This window comes from Gracilinanus agilis, chromosome 2 (assembly GCF_016433145.1).
Source record: "Gracilinanus agilis isolate LMUSP501 chromosome 2, AgileGrace, whole genome shotgun sequence".
In the NCBI taxonomy this organism is placed as follows: Eukaryota; Metazoa; Chordata; class Mammalia; order Didelphimorphia; family Didelphidae; genus Gracilinanus; species Gracilinanus agilis.
Genome location: NC_058131.1, coordinates 94,415,784 through 94,440,333, shown reverse-complemented (window position 1 = coordinate 94,440,333; position 24,550 = coordinate 94,415,784). Strand labels below are relative to the sequence as shown.

General features: G+C 38.0%; 1 protein-coding gene across 1 annotated transcript in view; it reads right to left on the bottom strand.

Moving 5' to 3' along the window:
• Window positions 1–6,229: 6,229 nt before the first annotated feature.
• The window catches only part of PRKCE (protein kinase C epsilon), a 726,422-nt gene continuing 708,101 nt past the window's right edge, over window positions 6,230–24,550 (bottom strand). The window contains exon 15 of the mRNA XM_044663289.1: window positions 6,230–6,376. Within this exon, the coding sequence (XP_044519224.1) occupies window positions 6,230–6,376 (147 nt within the window). The remainder of the gene's footprint in view (window positions 6,377–24,550) is intronic.

Below are 24,550 nucleotides of genomic sequence, written 5' to 3'. Positions count from 1 at the left end.
CAAACAAAATAATTCCTGCCTCCAAGAACTTACTATTTTTATTAGATGTGCAACCATAGGTAAGTCATTTCATCTGTTTAAGCCTCAGCTTAAGAAGCTACATGAAATGGGTATAATATCATCATTTGTCCTGTCTATTGGACAAGATTGTCCTTTATTTTCTCCTTATTAAGCATAAAGTACTATGTATGTATAAGTTATTACTATTATTACTTGCATTAATATCTTTACATATTATACATGTTACCTATTATAGAATCATAAATAACAGAATATAATATATAAATATGTATTATACATATTTAATAACTATTATATGTAGTATTAATACATAAATAAAATTAACTAAATTATATTTAGTTATAAATATTTAATAAATTTTATATGTAGTATTAATACATAAATAAAATTAACTAAATATCAATACTATAATATTATGCTTTAAATATTAATTACATAGCATAGCTATTATATATTATATTATATTTTCCATTTTAAATATTAAAATTCTATCTAAATTTTAAAATTAAAATTCTAAAAATAAAAAATAATAATTATATAGTGCTTACTAGATACTTAGCATTGAGCTAAGCACTTTAGAATTTTTATCTCATTAGATTGGCACAACAACCCTGGGAGGTGGGTGCTCTTATTATCTCCATTTTACAGATGAGGAAAACAAGGTAAACAACAATGAAATGACTTGCTCAGGTCACATAGCTAGTAAGTATCTAAGTTTGGATTTGAACCCAGGACTTCCTGATTCTAAGTCTGGCACTCTACCCACTTCATCACTTTTCATCTAATATTTCATGGGAACCTGCTTGGTATAGGAGGTAAAACATTAGATTTGAACTCAGAAATACGTGAGCTGTCCTGAATGATTGTAGATAAGTTGTTCTCTCTTCCATTTCCTATAAAAGGAAAGGATTGGAATGGGTAGTCTGAGAGGTCACATTTAACTCTTAATCCTATGAACTCTCGGAGCCATCTTGAGTCAGCCTCGGTAGAATTTGTGGTGCTAAATAATATAGCGATAGTTTTATCTGCCTTGCCTCTGATATTTTAATTGAATTAAGACTTTTTTGCACTCTCAACTTTCACTGAAGAAGGCATGCAATTAAAGAAATAAGAAATTGCAGAGAAAAGGGAGCCAAGTTTTAGGGCACCATTTTGAAGCAACTGGAAAAATTGCGAAGAGGAAAAGAGAAGGTTTACATGTCCCGAGAAATGTTACATTGAGTCTCTCTGTCACTTTGGGCTGGCAGAGGGTAAAATCTTGGCCAATTCTCACAATATTCAGGGAATAGGATGTTCTGGTTGCCTGTACCATCTGGTGAATGCAACATTCACAAAGGACTTCCTTGTTCAGCCTTTTGGGAAAAGTTGTGTTTAAAGGGACGGAAAAGCCCAGTGTTATGGCAGTCAAGGGAATAGGATCATTGCTTCAGAGCCAAAAGGATCTTTAGAGGTCTTTGATGGAAGGAAAAAAAGGCACAGATACTGGATTGGATCCAGGGGTATGTTAGAGTCAGCTCCCATCAGCTCTTGAGAGCTGGTTGTTAAATTTTCAGTAGGAATATTTACACCTCAGAAACGAGCAAATACTATAAAAATCAAGGCATAATTCATTTGTTGGTTGTTTAGACTTCAGAAAATGAGGGATAAAATGTTAATGAATTAAAAGAATGCTAGGTATGAATTTCTCTCTTTGGAGAACTGGTTGTTTTTTACCAGAACACCCCTAATTAGATCTCATCAATGATGGTTATCCCTGTCATTATCGCTATCAACAGATATTTATTGAGTAGCCACTGGGTGCAGTGCAAGGTGTTAAGTGCTATGGAGGATCCAAAAAGAGAATAAATTATGGCCCTTCATCTCGAGTTCTCTTCAGATTGGATCCCATCATCTGGATCAGCTGGTAACAAGAGGGCAGCCCTAGAATGCCAAGGGATAGCATGTAGAAAATGAAGGGAGCAAAACCCTTTAATAGTAGGTATCTCTGGTCTCACAGGTCCTTATCAGGTTAGAATATAATATAATGTAGGAAAGAGAAGGCTTGACTTAGAGTTAGGAGGACCTGACTTCAAATTCCACCTTCGACACTTATTAACTATGTGATTATGGACACGTCATCTTAATTTTTTTTACCCTGTTTTCCCATTTATAAATTGTAAATAATATTTGCACGGAAAGTGGTTCAGAAACTTTAAAGTACTATATAGATGTTGGTTCTCTCTTGTAGCTTCTAGACAAGAGGTCCTTAACCTGGAGTGTGCAAACTTAAAAATAAAAATATTTTGATAACTGATTCACTATAGTTGCTTTTTTTGTAAATCCTATGGCAGCTAGGTTGTACAGTGGATAGATAGCCAGACCTGAAGTCAGGAAGACATCTTTCTGAGTTAAAATCTGGCTTTAGACATTCCCCAGCTCTGTGACCCTGGGCAAGTCCCTTAATCCTTTTTGCCTCAGTTTCCTTATCTGTAAAAATAATCTGGAGAAGAAAATGGCAAACTACTCTAGTATCTTTGCCAAGAAAACTCTAAATGGGGTCTCAAAGAGTTGGACATGCCCAAAAAACAACTCACTGCACCAACACTATTTTAATTCTATAAATGTTATTGCATGTTTCTAAATGTTTTTCTGAGGAATCCTTAAGGCTTTACCATGGGATCCATAACACATAAAAAAAGTTAAGAACCTCTGTTCCAGGGGAACACAGCATAGAACTAGGCTTCCTGCCCAACAGAATCATCAGCTAGTCATGTTAAACAAATATAGACTCAGTTTAATTTCTTGTGATCAGCAATCACAGATAGTAAGGAAGTATAGCAACATACTAAGAGGAGGAGGAAAAAATTATTTTTCATGAAAATCCTCAATGCAGAAAAGCCCATTCTGAAAGTGAGACGGAGTCAAATAATTCACGTCGGCAAATAATATCTTCTTTGAGGAGAGCTTGGAATGTTTTTGGGAGAGAATAAACATTCACTCAGACTTTATGTGATAAGATTGAACTTCAGTTGTATTTATTAGGTTCTGAAACATACACATTCACATCCTTTTGAATACAGTACATTTGGCACAGTTATGTTTACAATGAAAATAACACTAATGAATGGCAAGAAATTCAAATTACATCCACAAAGGAGAAAATCCTGTACAAATAAAGCATCACAATACAAAAAAAAAAAAAAGTCCCTAAAACTGAATACATTTTCTATTAGCTGGAACTATTTTGCACATAATTTAAAAAGAGGTAATTTCTGAGCCTTTTTTGAGAGAGAGAGAGAGAGAGAGAGAGAGAGAGAGAGAGAGAGAGAGAGAGAGAGATTTTTTTACCTTTGGGGAAAATATTATTTCCACTTAAAGTCCACATTGAAAGAATGTAAGAGGACAGACAACTATTCTTATCTGGAGGCATGCTAAACTCTGGTGGTGGGGATAGTGTGTGTGTGTGTGTGTGTGTGTGTGTGTGTGTGTGTGTGTGTGTGTGTGTTTCCCTTGGAAAAAGAGAGAGATGAGAGATGAGATGAAAGAGGGAGAAAGGGAGAGAGTGTGTATGTGACCCATAGTCACTAGAAAATAGGAGAAAGAATAGGCAGAAATGTAACAGTGTGTCCATTTTAAGGAAATCTCTCTTTCAAGAGTAAAAATAATAAACACTCAAGGTAATAGACAAACTTGCTAATGGAAATCCAATAGAGATTAATTTATTGACTGTTGGGATGAAGACTCTGCTGTGGAATACTCCCGTAGAGTCTGAGGCTTTGTGTATACCCAAGGCTTATGAGGACCGGCAAGAGAAGGTCCACTGGAGGCTTGGGGGGTGGACTTTGTAGACTCTTTCTCCCCTGCACCCCCAAAGACCCCCTAATCATATGGGAGGAAGGCCCTGTAGCTGTTTTATCAATAGAACAACACTATAAATAAATGGCATCTTCCTAGCTATTTAGTCTCCTGGGACAAGGCCACTAAACATGGCGACCACTTCTTGGGTAAATGTCCTAACCTAGATGTGGTGGGGAAAGAAAAATAAAGAGAGCAGTAGTGACACATGAAAATTTATGGGCAGTATTATCATGTCGTCCGAAAAATGAGATGATGCAACCATTAAGATGTTTCTGTGCTTGTACTCAACGCCAGAAGATAGTCTTTCCCTAGGATATAAAGTCATTGAAGATAAATTAAATTAGCCTAATGTTTGCTCCATTACTTCACCTGTATGCCAACAGATACATAGACGGATATAGCGTAATATTTAATATTTGAAATCATCATAAGAATATATAATAATTACACCTGAGTTTTTAAAAGAACAAATTCAAGCTGAACATCATCGATCAGTCACAAAGGCTGCGTGACCAGCCGGATGTGAAAAGGACACAGACTGGCTCGTGGACGCCCAGGTGGATGGCGTCTCTCAGGAGCCATGGACTTCGTCTTTGCCGCCGCCATCGTCGCCCACCCCGGCGCGTGCCTTTCCCTTTCCTATCACGGTCATGATATAGCAGAGTTTAAGAGAACTATACAGGAGCTCGAGCATAGCTTAATATATGTTTACATCTCTTCAAATAAAACGAATGAACTGAAAAACACATCCCCATCTTTCCGACAGTAACTGGAACCAATACACCTAGAGAGTATTGCACCTGGACATTAGAATTATTCTTTCATAGACTAAAGTTTTATAATATGCCTGGACATGCAGCAGTGGATACCTCTATATTCAATGAATTAATTCCACAGGCCTTGCAGCAAACACTATGTACAAAAATCTCACCTGTACAAAAGGCAAAAAGCTTGATTGGGGCTACTTTGCCACTCACAAGTATATATATATATATATATATAAATATATATATATATATTTATATATATGTAAATGTATACGGGGGGAGGGCAGGGGGCAGCTGGAGAATCCATAGATAATTCTGAGCACGGATTCTGTTGGCTGCACAAAAAAGGGTTCAGTAAAATAGATAATCAAATGACCTCTGCACTCTAAGTACACAAAATCACAGGGGATGAATACCTGGAAATCAAAGTCCATAATAACACTGTTAGTGTATCTACAGGAGGTCACTTCACATTCATTAAGCGGCATTCACATGAGTTATAGCTTTATACCGCCATATGCGTGCACTCCGCCAACTGGTCACGGTTCACTTCTCTTGACCCTCCGCCGTGTTTCACTTTCTCCTGCTTCTTCCCAAAGCAGAGGTTTAAAGATTCAGTTTTATAGAGTTAATTAAAAACACACACATACACACACACACGACACCACATAGTAGTACTACGATTTTATAAAAGTGTGCAAAGGTAACACACTGCAGTGAAAAATAAATATAAATAGTTGATGCAGGGTCATTAAGACCAAAAACCAGGAATAGCATTTTGGAACTGAGGTTTCCCCCTAGATCACCAGTGTTTTTGGCTCTCTTTCACTCCCGTGGCACACGTGTTTAGGCAGAATCTTGCTAGCTGGATGAAGGGCTGCACGTTCATCTATCTAAAAACACATGAAACCCCCTAGGAAGACCCCTCTTCTACTATGATGTTTTGTGTTGACTTTGGATAATTTGGTTCTCGTTGCATTTTAGCCCTTTAATAGCTTCTTAAGAGTTTCCTATCTTGAGCCATTTTGATTTTTTTCAAATGTTCAACTAATTCCATATTCAATTTAATGAGAAATTAAATTAACATGAAAAAATTAACATGATTCCTTTCTGGAGATACAAGGTTACAAGAATTGAGATTTGCCATTTTTCCATTGCCAAAAGTATAATGAACTTCTTCTTTTCTTCTTCTTGTCGCCACCATCATCTTCTCTGCCTCCTCTTTCTCCTCCTCCCTCTTTCCTGGTCAGTAAAACGCATGGAATTTGCATCCTTGACAAGTGATCTCTAGAAGTGAAACCAGGCTTGCAAATGGTAAAAAACATGGCAGTGTGTTACATCTACAATTTCTAAGACAAAGTGATTTTGTGTTCCTTGGAGAGACAGAACCTAAAAGTGCCTTTGGGTCACAAGGTAGAAGATGGGCCAGGCTGGGCTAGGTTGAACCTGAGGGAGATGGGAGTGGGAATACAATAAATAGAGTTGTAAGTGGGGGTGTGGGCTCTTGGCAGAAGTAGTTCATGAATTTACTGAATCTCAGGAAATTTGCCTTTCGTGGAAATCCTTCCTGCAGTCTCCTGAATCATGTATCCTGGGGCAGCTTCTTAAGGGAGCAGCTCATCTCCAAAATAGGAGAACCCCTTGAATTCCTCTTGATTGATCTGTTTAACAATTGCTTCATCAACTAGTGTGAGGACTGGTTCTTCCCGAGTAAAGTCTTGATCAAAGTTATTGACGTCTCTTTTGGTTTTCTGCAGGAGGAAAAAAAAAGGAGAGAAGTTGAGATTGGGTTGACCTTCCTGCCTAAAGAGTGGACATAATTGCTCAAACAGCCTCTTGTCCAAGGCAGGATTCAAGTTACGAGTAATCAACCCTGGAGGCTACCTTACTCAGGTAATTCATAATTAAAAAATTGTATATATTATATATTTATATAAATATAAAAATAAAAAATAATAACTACCCTTTCTGTAATGCCTGGCTCACAAAGTCCTTTATAAATATTGTCCCACTTATCCTTCCTATCCTGAAAAGTAGATGCTACCCCTATTTTACAGTTGAGGAAACTGAGGCAGAGATTAAGTGACTCATTTGTCTGAGCCCATTTTTTAACCTGAGTCTTCTTGACTCCAGATGTAGCACTTAGATGGCACCAAGGAAAAGGGAAAGTAGCTGGGTGGGTGGGAAGGGTAGCTTTAAGAAATACTTGGATCTGTTTCTGGTTGAGAAGGTGGAAGGGGAAGGAGTGACTAGGAATAATGGAAAAGTAGATAAGTGGGATTATAACACATTATACACTCTTTGGAATGTGGGAAGGATAGTCTGATGATTAGGTCGAACCTTCTAGCTGTTCAGGAACCCATCCCTCATTCCTTTGAAATGTTCTGCTCTCCTGCCTCTTATGACCATGAGGGAGACCTATCTCTTCCCACTTTCCATTGCACAGAAGAATAAATTTACTGCCCTTGGCTATGGGCCTAAAGGTGAGCCCCAGGTAAGGATTCTGACAAGGGTCCAACAGAGCATTCTCCCCAATGGGGAACAGATGAGCCTGGGATAATCATGTAGTAGAGACATCATATATTTGTTAGAAGGATATTGCACTGGCTGGGGGTTAAGGGGAGAGTTCTGTAAGATCACTGCTAGCCTGGGAGACTGGGCAAATAGTAACTCTGATGTATTGGACAGAGAATCTTGACAGCTGGGTTAACCTAGTTCTGCCACTAAATAGCTGTGTGACTTTGGGCAAATTATTTCATATTTCTGTGCCCCTAGTTGTTTCCTCAACTATAAACTGAGGGCAATAAACTCCAGTGAGTGAAAAATTATTTCTTAAGTACCTACTGTGTGCAAGGCATACAGACATAGAAAGGTATCTATGATCTAAAGTTCTAGACTCTTTTGTCCAAGATATTATCATCTAACAGGGGAAGAGGCATATAAATAGATAACTATGATATGAGGAAGAGTGGGATGAGTTAGAAAAGAAGACGTCCCAGACAAATGGAGTCCAAATTTCCTAACACTCTCTGATTCCCTGGCTAAAAAAGACATGCCAAAGAATTCATGGACTTTACTTCCCTCAGAGAGTTAAGCTTACTTGTTGAAATACAGTGAATGGGCCCAGTTAGGTGGCTCAGTGAATAGAGAGCCAGGACTGCAGAAGGGGGTCCAGGTTGAAATCTGGTATCAGATACTTTCTAGCTGTGTGACCCTGGGCAAGTCACTTCACCCCATTTACCTAGCCCTCACCTCTTTTCTGCCTTGGAATTGACACTTAGGATAGATTTTTAAATCTATACTAAGTTAAAGATTTTTTGTTTGTTTGTTTTTGTTGTTTTTTTTTAAGGTATATAGTGCATATATGTGAAAAGAGGTCTCAGAGCATAAGGCAACTATTACCAAGAAAGTAATGAGAGGCAACATTGCATAGTGGTCAGTGAACTGCCCTCAGAGTTGATAAAACCTGGATTCAAGTTCTGCCTCAGATATACACTGGGTCTGTGATCCAGGTTAAAAACCCTTAACCTTTCAGGGAAGGAGGTAATTTTCTAACATTCCAACATAGAGGGTATTGTAATAGTGAAATTATAGAGATGTGTCCAAGTGAGGAGAGGAAGAATACTTAGTTGTGTTGGCCTGAGACAGTTTCATGACTCCTTATAAAAATGGAATCACAGGTTCAGTTTGAAAAAAAAGGTACCAATTATTAGGTGAGTAGCATCCTTGTTAAATACAACACACAAGAATTCTGAAATGAGATAAGTTACCGTGGGCTGAATTGGGTAGGGAAGGTCTTCTCAGGAAGGTGCAAAGAGGATGCTGGCAATTTTAACAACAGACTCCCCAAAAATAAATAAATAAGTGTATATTCATACAGAGACAGATACATGTGTATGTATATGTATACTAAATATATATATGTATATATACATATATATATATACAATACACAGAGGACAAACATTCCTTTTAATTGCATTCTTAACATTTCCCCGTCCCTTTCTTAAGTCTAGACCAGCCACAAAACTAGACAAAATAAATAAGCCCCTATTTGTGGCATTTGCCACTTTCCAAGTTGTAAATTTAACAAATGACACTCCTGAGCTGACTCCAGGTCCCTTCTATAACAGTGGGACTTGAGCTGTTTCTTTTGATTGTGCCATAATGTAACAGTCTCTGTGTACAATGTTCTCCTGGTTCTGCTACTTTTGCTCTGCGTCAGTTCCTGGAGGTCTTTCTAGTTCACATGGAATTCCTCCAGTTCATTATTCCTTTCAGCACAATAATATTCCATCACCATCATATACCACAATTTATTCAGCCATTTCCCAATTGACAGACACCCCCTCATTTTTCAGTTTTTTGCCACCACAAAGAGTGTGGCTATGAATATTTTTGTCCAAGTCTTTTTCCTTATTATGAGCTGTTTCTTAGAGGATACAATGACATTCTAGGGGGACAAAACACCACGAACAAAGGGAGGGATGTCAAGGTTGGTTGCAGGAGACAATGAGGAGACCAATCTAGATGGACCAAAAGGTGGAGGGAATAGTCTTGTGGGAGTTCAGAAAGGTAGGCTTTAAGCTTCATGAGGTCTTTGTATCATCTCCTTTTTAAACTCAGTACTCTGCTCATAATGAGAACTTACCTTCTGAATGGATGAATGCTTGTAATGCTTATATACATGCATGAATGAAGAAGTTGAGGCCAGATTGTGGGGGTCTTTGAATGCCAGGGCAAAGAATTATAATCCAGGCTAAATAGTATATTTTTGTGGTATCTAGCACATAGTACTTTCATCAACTGGTGTTGCACAAAGGTCATTGGTTTGGATTGGATGTAGATAGATTCACATTCCAAGTACCTTTGGAATGCCAGAGAAAAATCAGAAAGTGACCATGCTAAATTCAGCCAGAAGTTCAGGGCAAGATTTCATACCAACATAAGGTGGGGAAGGGCTATGCAATGCTATGCAATTACTACAGAGAAAATTAAAAAAAAAAAAAAAGGAAGAAAGATCTATGAGTCAGAATGGAAAGCAAGCTGGCCAATAGCTTGTCCAAAAAATTGGACATATTTTTTTAAAGCAAAAGACTGATAGGTAGTCTTGGGGAGATAACATGGAGTAGATGAAATTATCTTCCTAGCTTTTAAGGACTGGTCAGTTGAGAGAGTAGTCAGAGAAGAAAAAAAGGCAAGTAAATGTCTGGTAAATAAAATGCGTTTTTGTTATTCAGTTATCTCAGTTATGTCCTACTCTTTGTGACCCTACTCGGAATTTTCTGGCAAAAATCTTAGAGTGGTTGGCTATATACCCTTTTCCAGCTAGTTTTTGTAGATGGGGAAGCAGAGGCAAATGGGGCTAAGTGATTTGCCACAGGGTTACATAGCTAGTAAGTGTTTGAGGTCAAATTTAGGTCTTCCTGACTCCTGTCTCTATCCATTGTGTCACCTAGCTGCCCAAAACAAAATGTATGAAAAAAGGCTTATTTTAGCTTTAAAAATAGAAATTTCTGGAGGCAAAAAATATAGGAAGGACTATCATACTGGATGGTAAACAGCCATTTGGCACAGTGGCAAGATCTCAGGACCTCAAATAAGAAGATATAGGTTCAATTCCCACCTAAAATACTTACTAACCATAAGATTTTGGGCAAATGACTCCACCTCAGAGATTCAGTTTCCTTACCCGTCATACTTGTACTACCTGCCTTATGGGACTGCTAAGAAGAGGGGACATTTTAAAAATCCTTAAAACCCTAAGAGTGTGTATGTATATGTGTGTAAAAACTAATATTTATTACTAGTTCTTCTCTACCTCTAAGAATAGGAGGAAAAGAACATAACTGATTACTTGAAGGCTTTCCATTACATATAACAAATAATATGATGTCTAGTCTACTACCCATTTGTGGCTAAATAATAGAGAAAAAGGTGGAAATCTCTGAAGATCTTTAATAAGATGTCCTTTCTCGGTCTATGATGGGTGAAGTGTGAGCACTGCATCTGCAAAGAATAATACCCTTTGGTTTAAGGACCATAAGTTTTGGAGTAATTTGGGGCTGTCCTGGATGGGTACTATAGTGGAGAGCTCTCTCTAATCATCTCTAATACTAACAGGAGAAAAGACATGTAAACGAGTAACTGTGTTATAAGGGAGAGTGGGGAAGTAGAAAAGGAGAAGTCCCAGAAAAATGATCTTTTCCATTTTCTCTAATACTGACTCTCTGATTCTAGGTAGTATAGGAGATTCACAGAGGTATTATTCATAAGCTCTACCCTCAGAAAACAAAGCCTTCTTCATGGAAATATAGCATATATAAACGAAAAGAGAGCTCAAAACACCAGGCAATATTGACAAGTAAGTGAAAGCATACTCTTTCAAAACCATTCTAGGTCTCCTCTTTGCCCCCATGACTGTCTACTTTGTATCATAATTATCTCTGGGCATGCCATCTTCCTAATGATAGGATGTAAATTCTTTGATAGCAAGAAGTTGTCATTTTGAAAAATCATTGTATTCTCACTACTTACCATAGTACTTTACACACTTTATTAATATTGATTAATAATGAATTGATTAACTGGTGATTAAAATTGCCTAAGTGATAATAATTGTCATAAGAGCTAGCATTTATGTGGTGTTTTAAAGTTTGCAGAACACTTTATGTAGCCCATTATCCTTACCATAACCCTGGAAGGGAAGTGCTATTGTTATTCCCATTTTACAGATGAGGAAACCAAGGCAGGCAGTGATTTGCTTAGGCTCATACAGCAAGTGTCTAAGTCTGAATTTGAACTTAACATTTCCTGATTCCAATTTCATTGCTTTTTCCTCTGTGCCTAAGTGAATAAGGAAATGGGCACCTAGAGGGTCCAGAGTTAATTAGGTGGCAGGAAGAAGAAGGTAGGAAAGAATGTAGAAACAGAAGTGGAAGGTTGCCAAAGACAGACTCATTTACTTTTTTTTTAATCCATAAACTAGCTTTCTCTACAAACTCTTCACTTTCCATTCCCAGGACTTTGTCATTTCTGGATGCCTACAAAACTGGCTGTTAATAGAGGGTGAGTGGGAAGAACATTAGCAAACCCTTAGTAATGTTCTGTTTGCACTCACTGTTTAGCCAACAGGTTATGCCTTGGTTATAGGCCATTAGGAAAGTAAACCATGTTTTAATATCCAGAAGTACACTAGAATTTCACAACTCATTCGTCTAAGGTTCAAGAGCCAAGTTTCATCAACAAATAAAAATGGAAACACCTACTGTCAAATTGTTAAGCATGACAATTAACTTACATTTTGTTTTTGGAATTGAAGAATGCACAAAGGGAAATGTCATGAATTTGGGAATTGTTACTAGTATACTTTCCTACCTCTATCTATGCTGTTCACTAAGTTCAGAATGTCTTAATTTCTTCTTCCACCTTAGCCAACTTCTAAAGCCCTTAAAAAAACCCTTTCTCTCCTTCCTTCCAAAGTCTTATTGCAGTTTTAATCTTTCATCAACGTTCATCTGTTAAACTTAAAAGTATACTCAGACTTTGGGTATGCCCCATGTTTGGACCTCTCCCACAACAGATTGAACCTAAGTTTTAAAATTTTTAATTAAAAACATTTTCTTAAGCCTTTACCTTCTGGTCCAAGGCAGAAGAGCAACAAGGGCTAGGCAATGAGGGTTAAGTCACTTGTTCAGGGTCACACAGCTAGGTAGTATCTGAGGACAGATTTGATGAACCTAAATTCTCTGAGAGCGGGAATTATTTCATTTTTGTTTTTGTAGCTCTAGCACCAATTGCTTTGTTTTGCACAAAGTAGTTACTTATAAATGCTGTTTGACTGATTGATTGATAGATTGATTTCATTAAGTAGACTTTCTAGTGTGCTGGGGTTCATTATAATCAGCACAATGACACCATTGGCAAACAGGAGAATATGAAGAACCACCCATGGGGATTTCTTCTTACATTTGGACTTGTTGCAGTTCACCCTCCATGGAACATTTCTGGCACATATTGATTTCCCTGTTTTATGACTGGCTTGACACTGATAACCAAAGGATCTTTTAGCAAACATATTTCTGGTTGAAGCTAACAAGGAATCTGAATGTGACCTCTTGAAGGTGGGGAACCATGTTTTTGTCTTTCTTTGCTTCTTCAGTCATTAGTACAGTGCCTTTAATTAAAGTCTTTAATTAATACTTATTGACTATGTTGGGACAGGATACTTATTGAATATGATTTATTTTTGCCTGCCCTTGTTGGATCCTAAGACATTCATGAAAGATACCTTGTGGGAGGTAAGTCTTAAAGGCTAGATTTTATTCTACCAAGGCAATTTTCTCCCCAGTAATCAATAGACCATAAAAACAATGGGAGCTCCTATTTTTTACCCCCTCTCAGTAACTGTAGAAGTTATTCTGTGGGGCTAAAAAAAAAAGGTTAAGTTTAGGATAAGTGAAAGGCTTTTTTACAGAGAGGCAATGCCAATATGAAAACATAAATAGATTAGAAAAAAGTTTAGATAAATTCCTAGTGAGTAGATAGGATGAAGGACCATAAAGGATCCCTGGGGAGACATGTCACTAACCTTGGAGGCTGAATCAGGGAGGATGACCACACTGTCTCTGAAAGTCTTTTTAATTCCTTCAGAAAAGACAGGATTCTGGGGCTAATAAGCAAGGATAAGGGGAAGATAATTCTAATGTTCTTTAGGGAGCAGAGATTATAAACAAACCACTAAGAGAGAGAACCCATTCATCAAACATTGTTGATCATTGTGAGAAACAGAGCATGAAACAGACCCACTGAGATGACCAATCATCACTCTGTATGCACAGGATGTCCATGTCCTGAAAATCATGCCTTTTCTAGTTACCTAGAATTCTCCTTTTACTTTCCCCCTACCTTGCTCTTTGAGTTTCTTTACTTCTATATTTCATCAAGGTTGGTTGACTTGCCATCCAGTCTTTATTCAGAACCGTCCCTCAAATGTATTTAAATCATAATCACAAGCTTTTAAAGGCTGGTGGGCTTTCTGTTCATGTTTTCTACTCACTGTGGCTAGGATGAGATCAAAATCAAAGGGAAAATGCTTCGGCTTCAGTGGTCAAAAAAAGGGGGACAGTGTATTTATTGAAAACAGTCATTTTTGTCTGCCCTTGTTATGCTCACCTCTTGTTGGTGAGGTAACAGAATGACCATGCCTTCTTAGCTTACTTTTTGTTCTGACTCAAATTCATATGCATGTGAAGTCAGAGAGGATCTTGGAAATGTCTTGCCCTAAAAGAGATAATAACTCTCTAGAAAAGACAGCTTATGATTGAAATATAGTCTGAACAGTTCTGAAAGAGCACTGGTGTCCTGGATGGATGTTCAACCAGTAGCTTTGGTGCCGTGTAGACCTGAAGAAACTAAAGACTGTGACCAGGCAGAATGATTAATCCCTTTTCAGAGCTAGCTAGTCTCCTTTTATTTACACTGGTGAGAAAAAGACTGAGGATGAGGAGAAGCAGTGGCTTTCAAGCACTTGCTATCACACTTATCCTTCAAGATTCAAATCAATCATCTCCTTCACGAAGCCTTTTCTTACAACTCTAGTTTTTCTCCAAACTCTGGTGGCAAATTTAATAAAAACTTGATTCAGAACTTAAGGAACTTGAGGAATAAAAAAAATGAATAGATAAATAAAAAAGTGTTTTACTATGTGTTGAGTACCTGCTTAGCACTGGAGATACAGGAACAAAAGCAAAGACTGTTCTTACTATCAACGGGCTTACATTCTAATAAAGGAAGATAACACTATATGTGTTTCCTATATGGAAAATGGTGGCCAGGGAGCAACGTTTTGCTTACTGGTGAGTTGGGCCATAGAAAAGGAGATTGAAATCCTTTCTAAGATCATTGACATCTGGGAGTAGAGAGGAAGGGGGTTGGAATGGGCTGTAGGGGAGGAATGGTTAAGCCACACAATAAAGAGTGGACCAGCTGAGGCAATCACCAATCATGTGCTGATCCTGTTTCCTCAAATAGACTCAATATTCTTTGAGAACAAGGCCCAGTTCTATATTTATTGTATCTTCCTAAAGTACTTAGCACAGGGCCAGTGATGTACAGTGTTCATTTAATAAATTACTTGTTGAATTGAATTATTATCCATCTGAATAATCAAATTCTGTGTCCTTTTTTGCTTTAAACTCTAATCCTCACTTTTGAGCTTCATTTTCTTCTTAATCCTTTACAAAATATTCTGAAAAGAAAAAAGTCCAAGTTTGATTAATGAGAACCCTATTCACCAGCACCCCCAAAGAAGGGGCTCTCCACTAGAGTATTTGAGCCAAGAATTCTGCAGAGAAGAGGAGGCTTCAGTACTAGAAAGGCAAAATGGGAGAAGGCCCTGAAGCAAATCTGGGCCTTCCTTTTCTACTATTATGAGTTATAATAATCAGTAAATCAACAATCATTTATTAAAGACTTTTTATGTACCAGGCATTGTGCTTAGATCTAGGAATACAAAGAAAGGCAAGAAGAATCTCTGCCCTCAATAAGCCTACATTCTGATGGGGAGACAACATATCAATAGTAAGTACATACAAGAGACATAGAGTAAATGGAAGCCATCCTTTTAAAGGAAAGGTTCTATGGGAAACCTGAGTGACTCAGTAGATAGAGAGCAAGCCTAGACACTGGATTCCTGGGTTCAAAATTGGATTTGAATACATCCTAACTGTGTGACCCTGGACAAGTCACCTAACCTCAGTTTCCTAGTCCTTACCACTCTTCTGCCTTGGAAACAGTACTTAGGATTGCTTCCAAGATGGAAGGTAAGATTTATTTTTTTATTTTTTGTTTTAAAGGGAAGGCTCTAGCCATTAAGAAAACTGGGAAAGGTCTCCTATAGAAGGGAGTTTTTGAGTTATCTTGAAGGAACAGAAATGCAAGTTTTAGGAGAAGGAAGAGAAATGGGATTAACTCTCCAGCACCCTTATGGATTCTCTTTTGGAGGGAGCTTCAACCATAGAATAGCTCTATAAATTTGGAGAATTATACAGGATTTGGGATATTCCTTGCTAGAAAGCAAAGAAAAGTTACTTTAAACTGTTTATGACAAGTGGAGATGGTTTAGGTTTAGGTTAAATTTCTTGGGTTGAAATAAAGGGCATCTTGTACTTGGATGATATAAATAGATAAATAAATAGAGATGATATCCAGGTACTCAGGGAGGGAAAATGGCAGAAGAAGCCAAACTGGTGTGGGGAATTATTTAAGAATACTGAGTCCAGCAAATCCCCAGATGAGTTCCTACCCCTTCTCTACCTCTTTATCTAGGTCTGCACAATAAGAGCTACTGTTCAGAGTGAGGAAGCTTGTGTCTGACAGGTTGTATGCTGACTCTGACACTTGCTAGTCAGAACTACCTGGGTCGAGTCCATTGACAGCCTCGAGCTTCAGTTTGCTCCTTTGACAACTACTTGTATTCCCTGCTTCAATGCATCCTTTATGAATTGTAATGTGTTCTCTGAACGTGAGCTATGATGATGATGTCCTTGGGGCCTCAGGAAGAGTCTTATTCAATAAGGACCTTACTAAAGCAAGAAAATGAATTTCAGAAAGCTTTTTCTTTCTTTTTAAACAATTAAGGAAGAATAAAAGGTTTTGTAGTTAATTCTTATTTGCTCCAGAAATTTTTTGAGGAAGTCCTCAATCTCTTAGTATTTTGTTTAACTGAGTTTGTACTTTGCTTTGCATTCTTGCTTTGAAGAATGCATCAAAACACAGGGACAATGAGTCCACAATGCTAATCTCCTTAAAATAATACTTTTATCATGCCCCTGTAGTTCCTCTCCTCAAGAACCTACCATGGATCCAAGTTATTGCCCATTGAATCAATTCCAAATTCTTGCTTGGCTTCCAAGGTTCACTATCCCCCTGGTCGCAAACCAATCTTTCCCACTATTCTCCTACACAAAGCAGCTTCTCTAATCTTATTGCTTTTCATATCTCCAATGTCTTCCTTCTCCAGTCTTGGCTCATACTACTCCCTCTCTCAAAAGTTATATCCCCTTGTCCCTCTGCCCATCCAAATTGTACCCATCAATCACAGCCACACTCAAGTCTTGTTTCCTCTGTGAAGGATTCCCAGCCTTTCTGGAAGCTCTAAAACACTTAGAATTTGGACCACACGATTCAGGTCTGAATTGTACTCTAATTATTCCTCAAACCTATATCTTGATTCTCTAGCAGGCCATGGATTATGTAAGAACAGAGGTCAAGTTTTCCTATTTGTAAACTTCTGTCATTGAATTTTAGAATGTTAGATTTGGAAGATACTCAACCTCTTGATCCAGTTCAGGAAACCTTTTTACAATATGCCTGAAGGATGGTTTTCTAGTCTATGTGTAGGAAGGCAGCAAGAATTTTTGTTGGCCATGATATAGCCCTGAAACAAAAATACTCAGATTTAGAGTTAGAAGGACCTCAGAGAGCATAAGTCTAGCCCTACCATTTTAGATATGATGATGTTGGGGCTTCAAAGTTTTAAGTGACTTTTTCAGAGTCTGAGACAGGATTTTAATCTTCCCATGTCTTTCAGACCCTAAGTCAGGGACTCCAGCCACTAAATCACAATAACATTAACAGTTATACTCTTGACAGATATATGCATATTTTCCTTGCTGATGGTGTGTGCATATATGGGAGAATGTACCCCAGCTTCTTCTGGAGAGTGGTGTCAGGGATGGATTATTGTGACTTTTTATTATACTACATTAAGTCAATTTGCTTTGAATTAGAAAATGTCAGACTTTGGAATGAGAGGGTCCTGAGTTCAAATCTTTCTTATTCTATACCACTTGTGTGATCTTGAGCAAGTCACTTGCCATCTTTAGTCCTCAGTTACCTCATCTATAAAAGGATGAGGTTGGATTAGATGACTAATCTAATATCCTTAAATTTATGGCTCAAAGAGCTATCATCTGGATGACTAGAGGCCAGAGGGGAAGAAATGACTTGACAAAAGAGTTTTAATTAATTGCAATATAATCAAACAATTTGGCATGACTGCTACTAAAATGAGTACAGACATATTTCAAAGATTTGTGATTTTTTTTGGTTCAGATACTTTCTCTACCAAAGTACATCATAATCTCTCTACATTAGGAATTTGAACACCTGAAGCAAATTCAGTTCAGATCGCTGGGGACTTATAAGGGTTGAATCTGAGTGGATGGGAACTAATACAATATCCCATATACAGAACATCTCTTACTTGCATGTGAGGCTCCCAGAATGTCTATGATAGTCACAAGATATTCTGGGGATTTGCATCCACTCAAAACCATAGCTCATGTGGCGTAATAATGCATTTACTTTTCTCTAGTCATCCACAGGTCACAATTTGTTCTAAGTTTGAATATTTTCCCAGAATTCTTAACCAAAGGATAAAGGTTATCATATAGATAAAATCAACTACACAAAACTTAAAAGATTTTGCATAACAAAAATCAATGAAGACAAAAATTAAAGAGAAATGGTAGAGTAGAAAAATATTTGAGTCAAATATCAATAAAATTCTGATATCCAAAACATATAGGGAAAATCAGAAATATCCTTAATAGAGAATGAACAGTTTTCAAAGAAAAATTAACATTAATAAACACAAATAATAAATAAGCTATATATGGTCACATCAAAATATGCTCTAAATCACTTATTATATGAATTATAATATAAAAATGAAAATTAAAACAATCCTATCATTCTGCTTTCCATTGTGCAAGCTGGTAAGATGATAAAAAATGGGAGCAACAAATGTTGGAGGGACCATGGGAAGATAGGCACGCTGATGTATTTCAAGATAGGAAATGGTCAACCATTCTACATGTCAAACTTGAATTATGTAAAAAAAGTGATTAACTCTTTGTCCCAGTGATTCCATTACTGGGTATATGACCCACCAAAATGTTTAAAGCAGCTCTCTTTGTGCTAGTGTAAAACTGAAAAAGAAGTGGATGCTCAATTGTCTGCTAAATACCTAAAGCAAAAAAACAAATCCCAAACAAACCAAAAAACAAAACTTCTATGGTATGATAAATATAATGGCAAAGGGAAGGGAGGTACTTTATTAAGTACCTATTATGTGTCAGGCATGTAGGAATAGCTAAAAACAAACAAACAAAAACAAAAACCCCACTATGGTGTAATAAATATAATGGGAAGGGGAAGGGAGTTACTTTATTAAGTAACTACTATGTGTCAAGCATTGTGCAGAGTGCTTTAAAATATTGCTTAATTTAGTAATGAATGTTATGGTACAGTAAGAACTGACAAATATGAGGAATTCAAAGAAATGTAGAAAGACTGCCAACTGATGCAGTGAAATAAGCAGCACCAAGAAAATAATATATACAATGATTACAAAATAACACAATACAACAATTCAAATAAAAACATTACTAAAGGAACTCAAACTACCGAAAAACAGATGAAAGTGACAAAGAACAGACAAGAAAAAATAAACCTCCTTCTTTGGGACAGAGAGGAGACGATTTATCAGGACAGAATATTGCGTGTATTAGCAAATATATTCAATATATGGGATATTTTGCTTGGTTGTGTTTGGAGACAAGAAAGGGGAATCAGGGGATAAAATCTAGGGAAGAGAAATCCCTGACTGTGACACAGAGATGAAAGGCATCAAGAAAACAGTTGTTTTGATAAAATAAAACACCGTCCCTATACAACTGAGACATACTCTTGACTGAATTTGCCTGAGGTGCTCAAGTTCCTAGTTATGGCTCTATGTAGAATAGTTATGATCTATATTGGTGGAGAAAGTACCTGAACCAATAAATCTTTGAAGTATATCTATGTTCTCTTGAGGAGCAATCGGGTCACATCATTTGATTTTATTGCAATTAACTAAAACTCTGTTATCAAATCATTTCTGCCTTTTGATGTAGTTGTTTAGGTAAACTTTTGAAACTAAATGCAAAGCTTTATGTGCCTACTCATTACATTTCATATCCAAGCCTGTCATAATCATTTTTAATCCTGAGTCTGACATCTGTTGGATCAGTGCTCTCTGCTTCCTGTCATCTACAAAGTATATTAATATTCCTGCTCTGTATGTATGTATTCAGATACATACTAGATAAGTTAAACTGGATAATGCCAAAGACATGTCTATGGCATACCATTAAACCTTTTCTCATATTGATTTCAATCCATCAATCAATATATTTTTGGTCTGGTTGTTCAATGAATTATTGATTTACTACATTCTATGATGATCTGAAGTCATATTTTGCCATCTTGCCCAGAAGGATATCAAGAGAGGCTTTTAAAATGCCCTGCTGAAAGTATAGGGTAGTAATCCTATTAAACAGTAAAACTAAGCTTGTCTGGTATGGCTTGTTCTAAGTGAACCTATGCTGCCTTAGAATGATCAGCGATTTCTTTTTTTTTAAGTGCTCAGAAACCATCTGCTTAATAATAAAACAGAATAAATTCTCTTCCAGAATTTTTCAAGGGACTTGAGAACAGGGACTATTTTTTTTTGCCTCTTTTTTTCATCTTCAGTGCTTAGCAAAGTGCTTGGCGAACAGTAGTTTCTTAATAAGTGCTTGTTTACTAGACTTGACCAAAGATTAATGTTGAGCTTCCTGTAGTTTCTTGAGTTCAGCCTTTGCCCCTTTCTGAAAAATGGGAAAACCTTTGCCCTTTTCCCTTTTACATCCTGCCTATTCTCCATTTTTCTAGGGTTGTTGACAGTAGTATTGGGTTCACACCTTCAAATTCTTTTACAGTCCCTGGGATGTAATTCACCTGCAAATGGAAACTTGTTGCATACTATTTCATCACTTATTTCAATCCCAATTTTTTATTTAATGCTGTTTCTTCTACCCCTCATTTTTAGAGCCACTCATGTCTCATCAGTCTTTTAACATTTAATTGACAAGTGGACACAAAATAAGGGCTGGTTTCTCTTTCTCTAGTCTTTGATTGTCACCTACTATCACTAAGCCATGTTCTCTAAACAAATACCTCTAAAAGAACTTGATTGAAGTCTATCAACCAACCAGGAATTCTGGGGAGAAAACAGTAGCTGAATTCTCTTAGTCACCAGTTGTTTGTTAAGACTTACCTATTTTCCCCTAAAATAACTGGTTACTTTATTTAAAAAGGGAGGGTCCTAAAGTTCTTTTTAAAGTGTTTTGGAAAAACAATAGTATTTGGTTGCACAACCTGTTATTGACTAAATTCAACTCCCTACCCTGCCAATGTCCCGTTGCATGATGGAATATAGCTACCCAAACTGGTCTGTGTAAGTAGACCTAGCTCCACAAGTCTCACAGAAAGTTGGTTTTTGGATCATAGATATACCTTTTCAGAATATGGTAATTTTGAGAACTAGTGATTTGAATTTCTACACAAACTTTCAGGGCAAAAATTGGAAAAGCAATTTTAGGCAATGCCTAGCTCGGAGGATTATTGGAGTTTTATATGTTCTCTCTTATACTTCCATTAAAAAAATTAAAAAGGTATTGAGTACAACCAAAAAAATTTTTTCTCCTTAACAGAAATCAGGAAGAAAGGATGGGAGAGAGAAAGAAAGGAAGGAATATATGAAAGAAAGGAGGGAATCAAGAAGGGAAAGACGGATGGAGGGAGGGAAGGAGGAACATATGAAAGAAGGGCAGGATGGGGGGAGAGAGTCAAGAAGGGGAGGAAGAACAGAGGAAGGGAAGAAGAAAAGAAGGAAGGAAAGGAGGGGATGAAAAGTGGGAGAAAGGACAGAAAGAAGGGAGGGAGGAAGATATGAAATAAGTGAGGGAGGAGGGTGTTTAAGGCAGCAAAGTAAAGCTTTTTTGAAGTTTTCCTCATCTTGAAGGTATTTAGGAATTTCTTTCCATAGCTAGTTCTAGGACATAACAGTCTCCTGGTTGAGCTGCCTGTCTAGAAAGGTTGCCATCCATATTCTCAAAGGCCAATTATGGATGCTCATGCTTGATTAAATGAATTTGGTATCTTTAAATAAAACATGGCCACTACAACAAAAACTTGTGGGTCAGTTTGCTTTGGGAATGGTCTAAACCTGTGTCTACAAAGCAATTTTTGTGTTTAGTCATTTTTCAGTGATATCTGATTCCTCATGACCTCATTTAGGGTTTTCTTGGCAAAGATATTGGAGTGGTTTGTCATTTCCTTCTCCAGCTCATTTTATAGATGAGGAACTGAAGCAAACAGAGTTAAGTGACTTTCCCAGGGTCACACAGCTAATAGGTGTCTAAGGCCACTTTTGAACCCAGAAAGTTGAGTCTTCCTGATTCCAGGACTGGTTCTCTATCCACTGTACCCCCTAAGACCCCTAAGATGTGAGGAATACCAATTGGCTGGACAATTTGGTCCCAAAACAACAACAAAACCCCAAAACTTAGAATGGGGAGAGGATTTTTTTAATACAAAGCATAGCGACTCAGTGACATAATATCAATGTCCCACATACCCATGTATATTCCCTTTGCCCTTGGAGCATAAGGACCAAATGAGACAAAAGACTTCAAAGTACTTTCAGAAGCATGGATTGCCGTGATTTTTTTTTTTTAAGTTAAAACTCTTACCTTCTGTCTTAGAATCATTACTGTGTATTGGTTCCAAGGCAGAAAAAGGGTAAGGACTATGCAATGAGGGGGTCAAATGTCTTGCCCAAGGTCATGCAGCTAGGCATGTGTCTGAGATCAGATTTGAACCCAGGACCTACCATCTCTTGACCTGGCTCTCAATCTATTGAGTCATCTAGCTGCCCCTTGGATTGTGACTAGGAAAGTTGGTAGTACTCAGAACAGTTCTCCACATGAACCTGCTTTTCCTTAGACCTAGGGAAGAAGCAAGTGAAGTGTGGATAGGGAGAAGAGAAAAAAAAAAAAAAAGACAGGGGGAGGGATGCTGAAGATGACTTGGCATCACCTTTCATTGATATCTACCAATCAGAGCCATCAGCCCTGAGCAGGACCATGCTTCAGCTTGCCACCGGGATCCATGTGCGTCATCCATCAGACCCCAACAGGCCACACCACTGCTGTGGGATGGGCAGAAGCCCAGATCTGATAACACCTTTAGAAAGTGTGTGTCCTGGGCTGGCAGTGGGAGGCAGGCCCAGAATAGCTCTCCTGGCATCTGGCACCCTCTGCTTTAGAGCTTGTTCTTAAGCATAGGCCCTTTCAGTCCTTTCTGTCTTTTGCTATAGAGATATTTGCTAAGGTCAATATTGGTTGAATATTTATTTTGGGGCTGTTCCTAGTGCTTAGAGAAGAAGGTCTCCTATCTCATCCTGGCAAGAGCTAGTGTTCCTGCATTCACCCCTTCTTAATCCTTTTTTCTCCCTTATTTGTGAAAATACCCTAGATAAAGATCTTTTCCCTTGGCTCAATATTTATTAGAACCCTGCCTGCCCTGAAATGGGAACTGCAAACACTTAACACCCGCCCCGTGAGGCAAGATGAAGTAACCTACCCTTCCCTGCAATCGAACTATATTCTGCGGTTTCTCGAGGCACAGTCCTGATGCCCTGCATTCCAAGGGGCGAGAACATGTCTTGGGTCAAAGAAGGGGAGAAAGACAGGCAGTGGGGGTGAGGGATGAGGGGCAGAGCCAAGAGCACCAAATATAGAATCTGGAGAGCTCTTGGTTCAACTTCCAACTCTGTCACTTAATACAGATGTGGCTTTTGGCAGGTTGAAATCACTTCCCTGGGACTTGTTTTCCTTATCTGTAAAATGAAGGGTGGGACTAGGTGACCCCTGAGGTTCTTTTTTAGCTTTTAGTCTGTGATTCTAAAATGATTAAGGACCAAGCTAGGAGAATACTCTACTGCCGTCATATCTTTGACTCCTAGAATGCTCATGCTGGAAGGGGACTCAGAAGTCTCTGAACCTCCCTACACCTTAGTTTTTTTCATCTGTAAAATAAAGATTAGATCAAGAGTAAGTCTTATCAGGGGAAACTAGGTGGATCAATGGATAAAGAGCCAGGATTGGAGGTCCTCAGTTCAAATACGGCCTCAGATACTTCCTAGCTGTGTGACGCTGGACAAGTCACTTAACCCCCATTGCCTAGCCTTTACTGTTCTTCTTCTGACTGATACCTAGGATTAATTCTAGGGTGGAAAGTAAGGCTTAATAAAAAAAAAAGAGTAAGTCTTAATCTGAGGTCCATGTACTTAAAAAAAATTGATTTCTTATTATTTTATGCATTTAAAACCATTGAGATGGGGTCCATAGATTTCAAAGGGTCCATGACACACACGCAAAAGTTAAGACCCATGTAGGTCTCTGCAGTTCTAGGTCCTCTGGTATGGTCATTTTCTTTCATTTTCCAGGAAGTGGAGTGGTCAAAAGAAAGAATAGCTGGACTTGAGAGTCACAATGGCTGGATTCCAGGCTCAGCCCTATCCCTTGATAGCTATGTTTGGGAGATAGATCATCTCACCTTGCTGTAAAGTGAAAACCCTCTGCAAATATGAAACGTGGAAAGCCCAAAGGTTGTGACAAAGCTAAGAATAAAATTCACATTTCCTGCTTCCAAGTCCAGCCCTCCTTCCGCTATGCCAGGCTATCTCATTCTTTCTTCCTAATAGATGTCCTCACTTACTGAGCTATTTCAAACCAAATGAAGTCTGCACCTTTCTGAAGAGTAGCACGATATTCATCAGCCTCGGAAGGTAGAGGAAGGTTTATGTATAGTAACTCTTACTGCCAAGGATAGTGGTCTTAGAAAGTGGACTCATGAGAACAAGGGTGACTTAATGGGAGGTAATGAAAGAAAGAGAAGATGAAAAGGAGAGGTGAGGAATTAGAGGGGGGGGGGAAGGAAAGGAAGAAGGGGAAGAAAAGAAAAGAAGGAAGGAAATGGAAGGAAATGGAAGG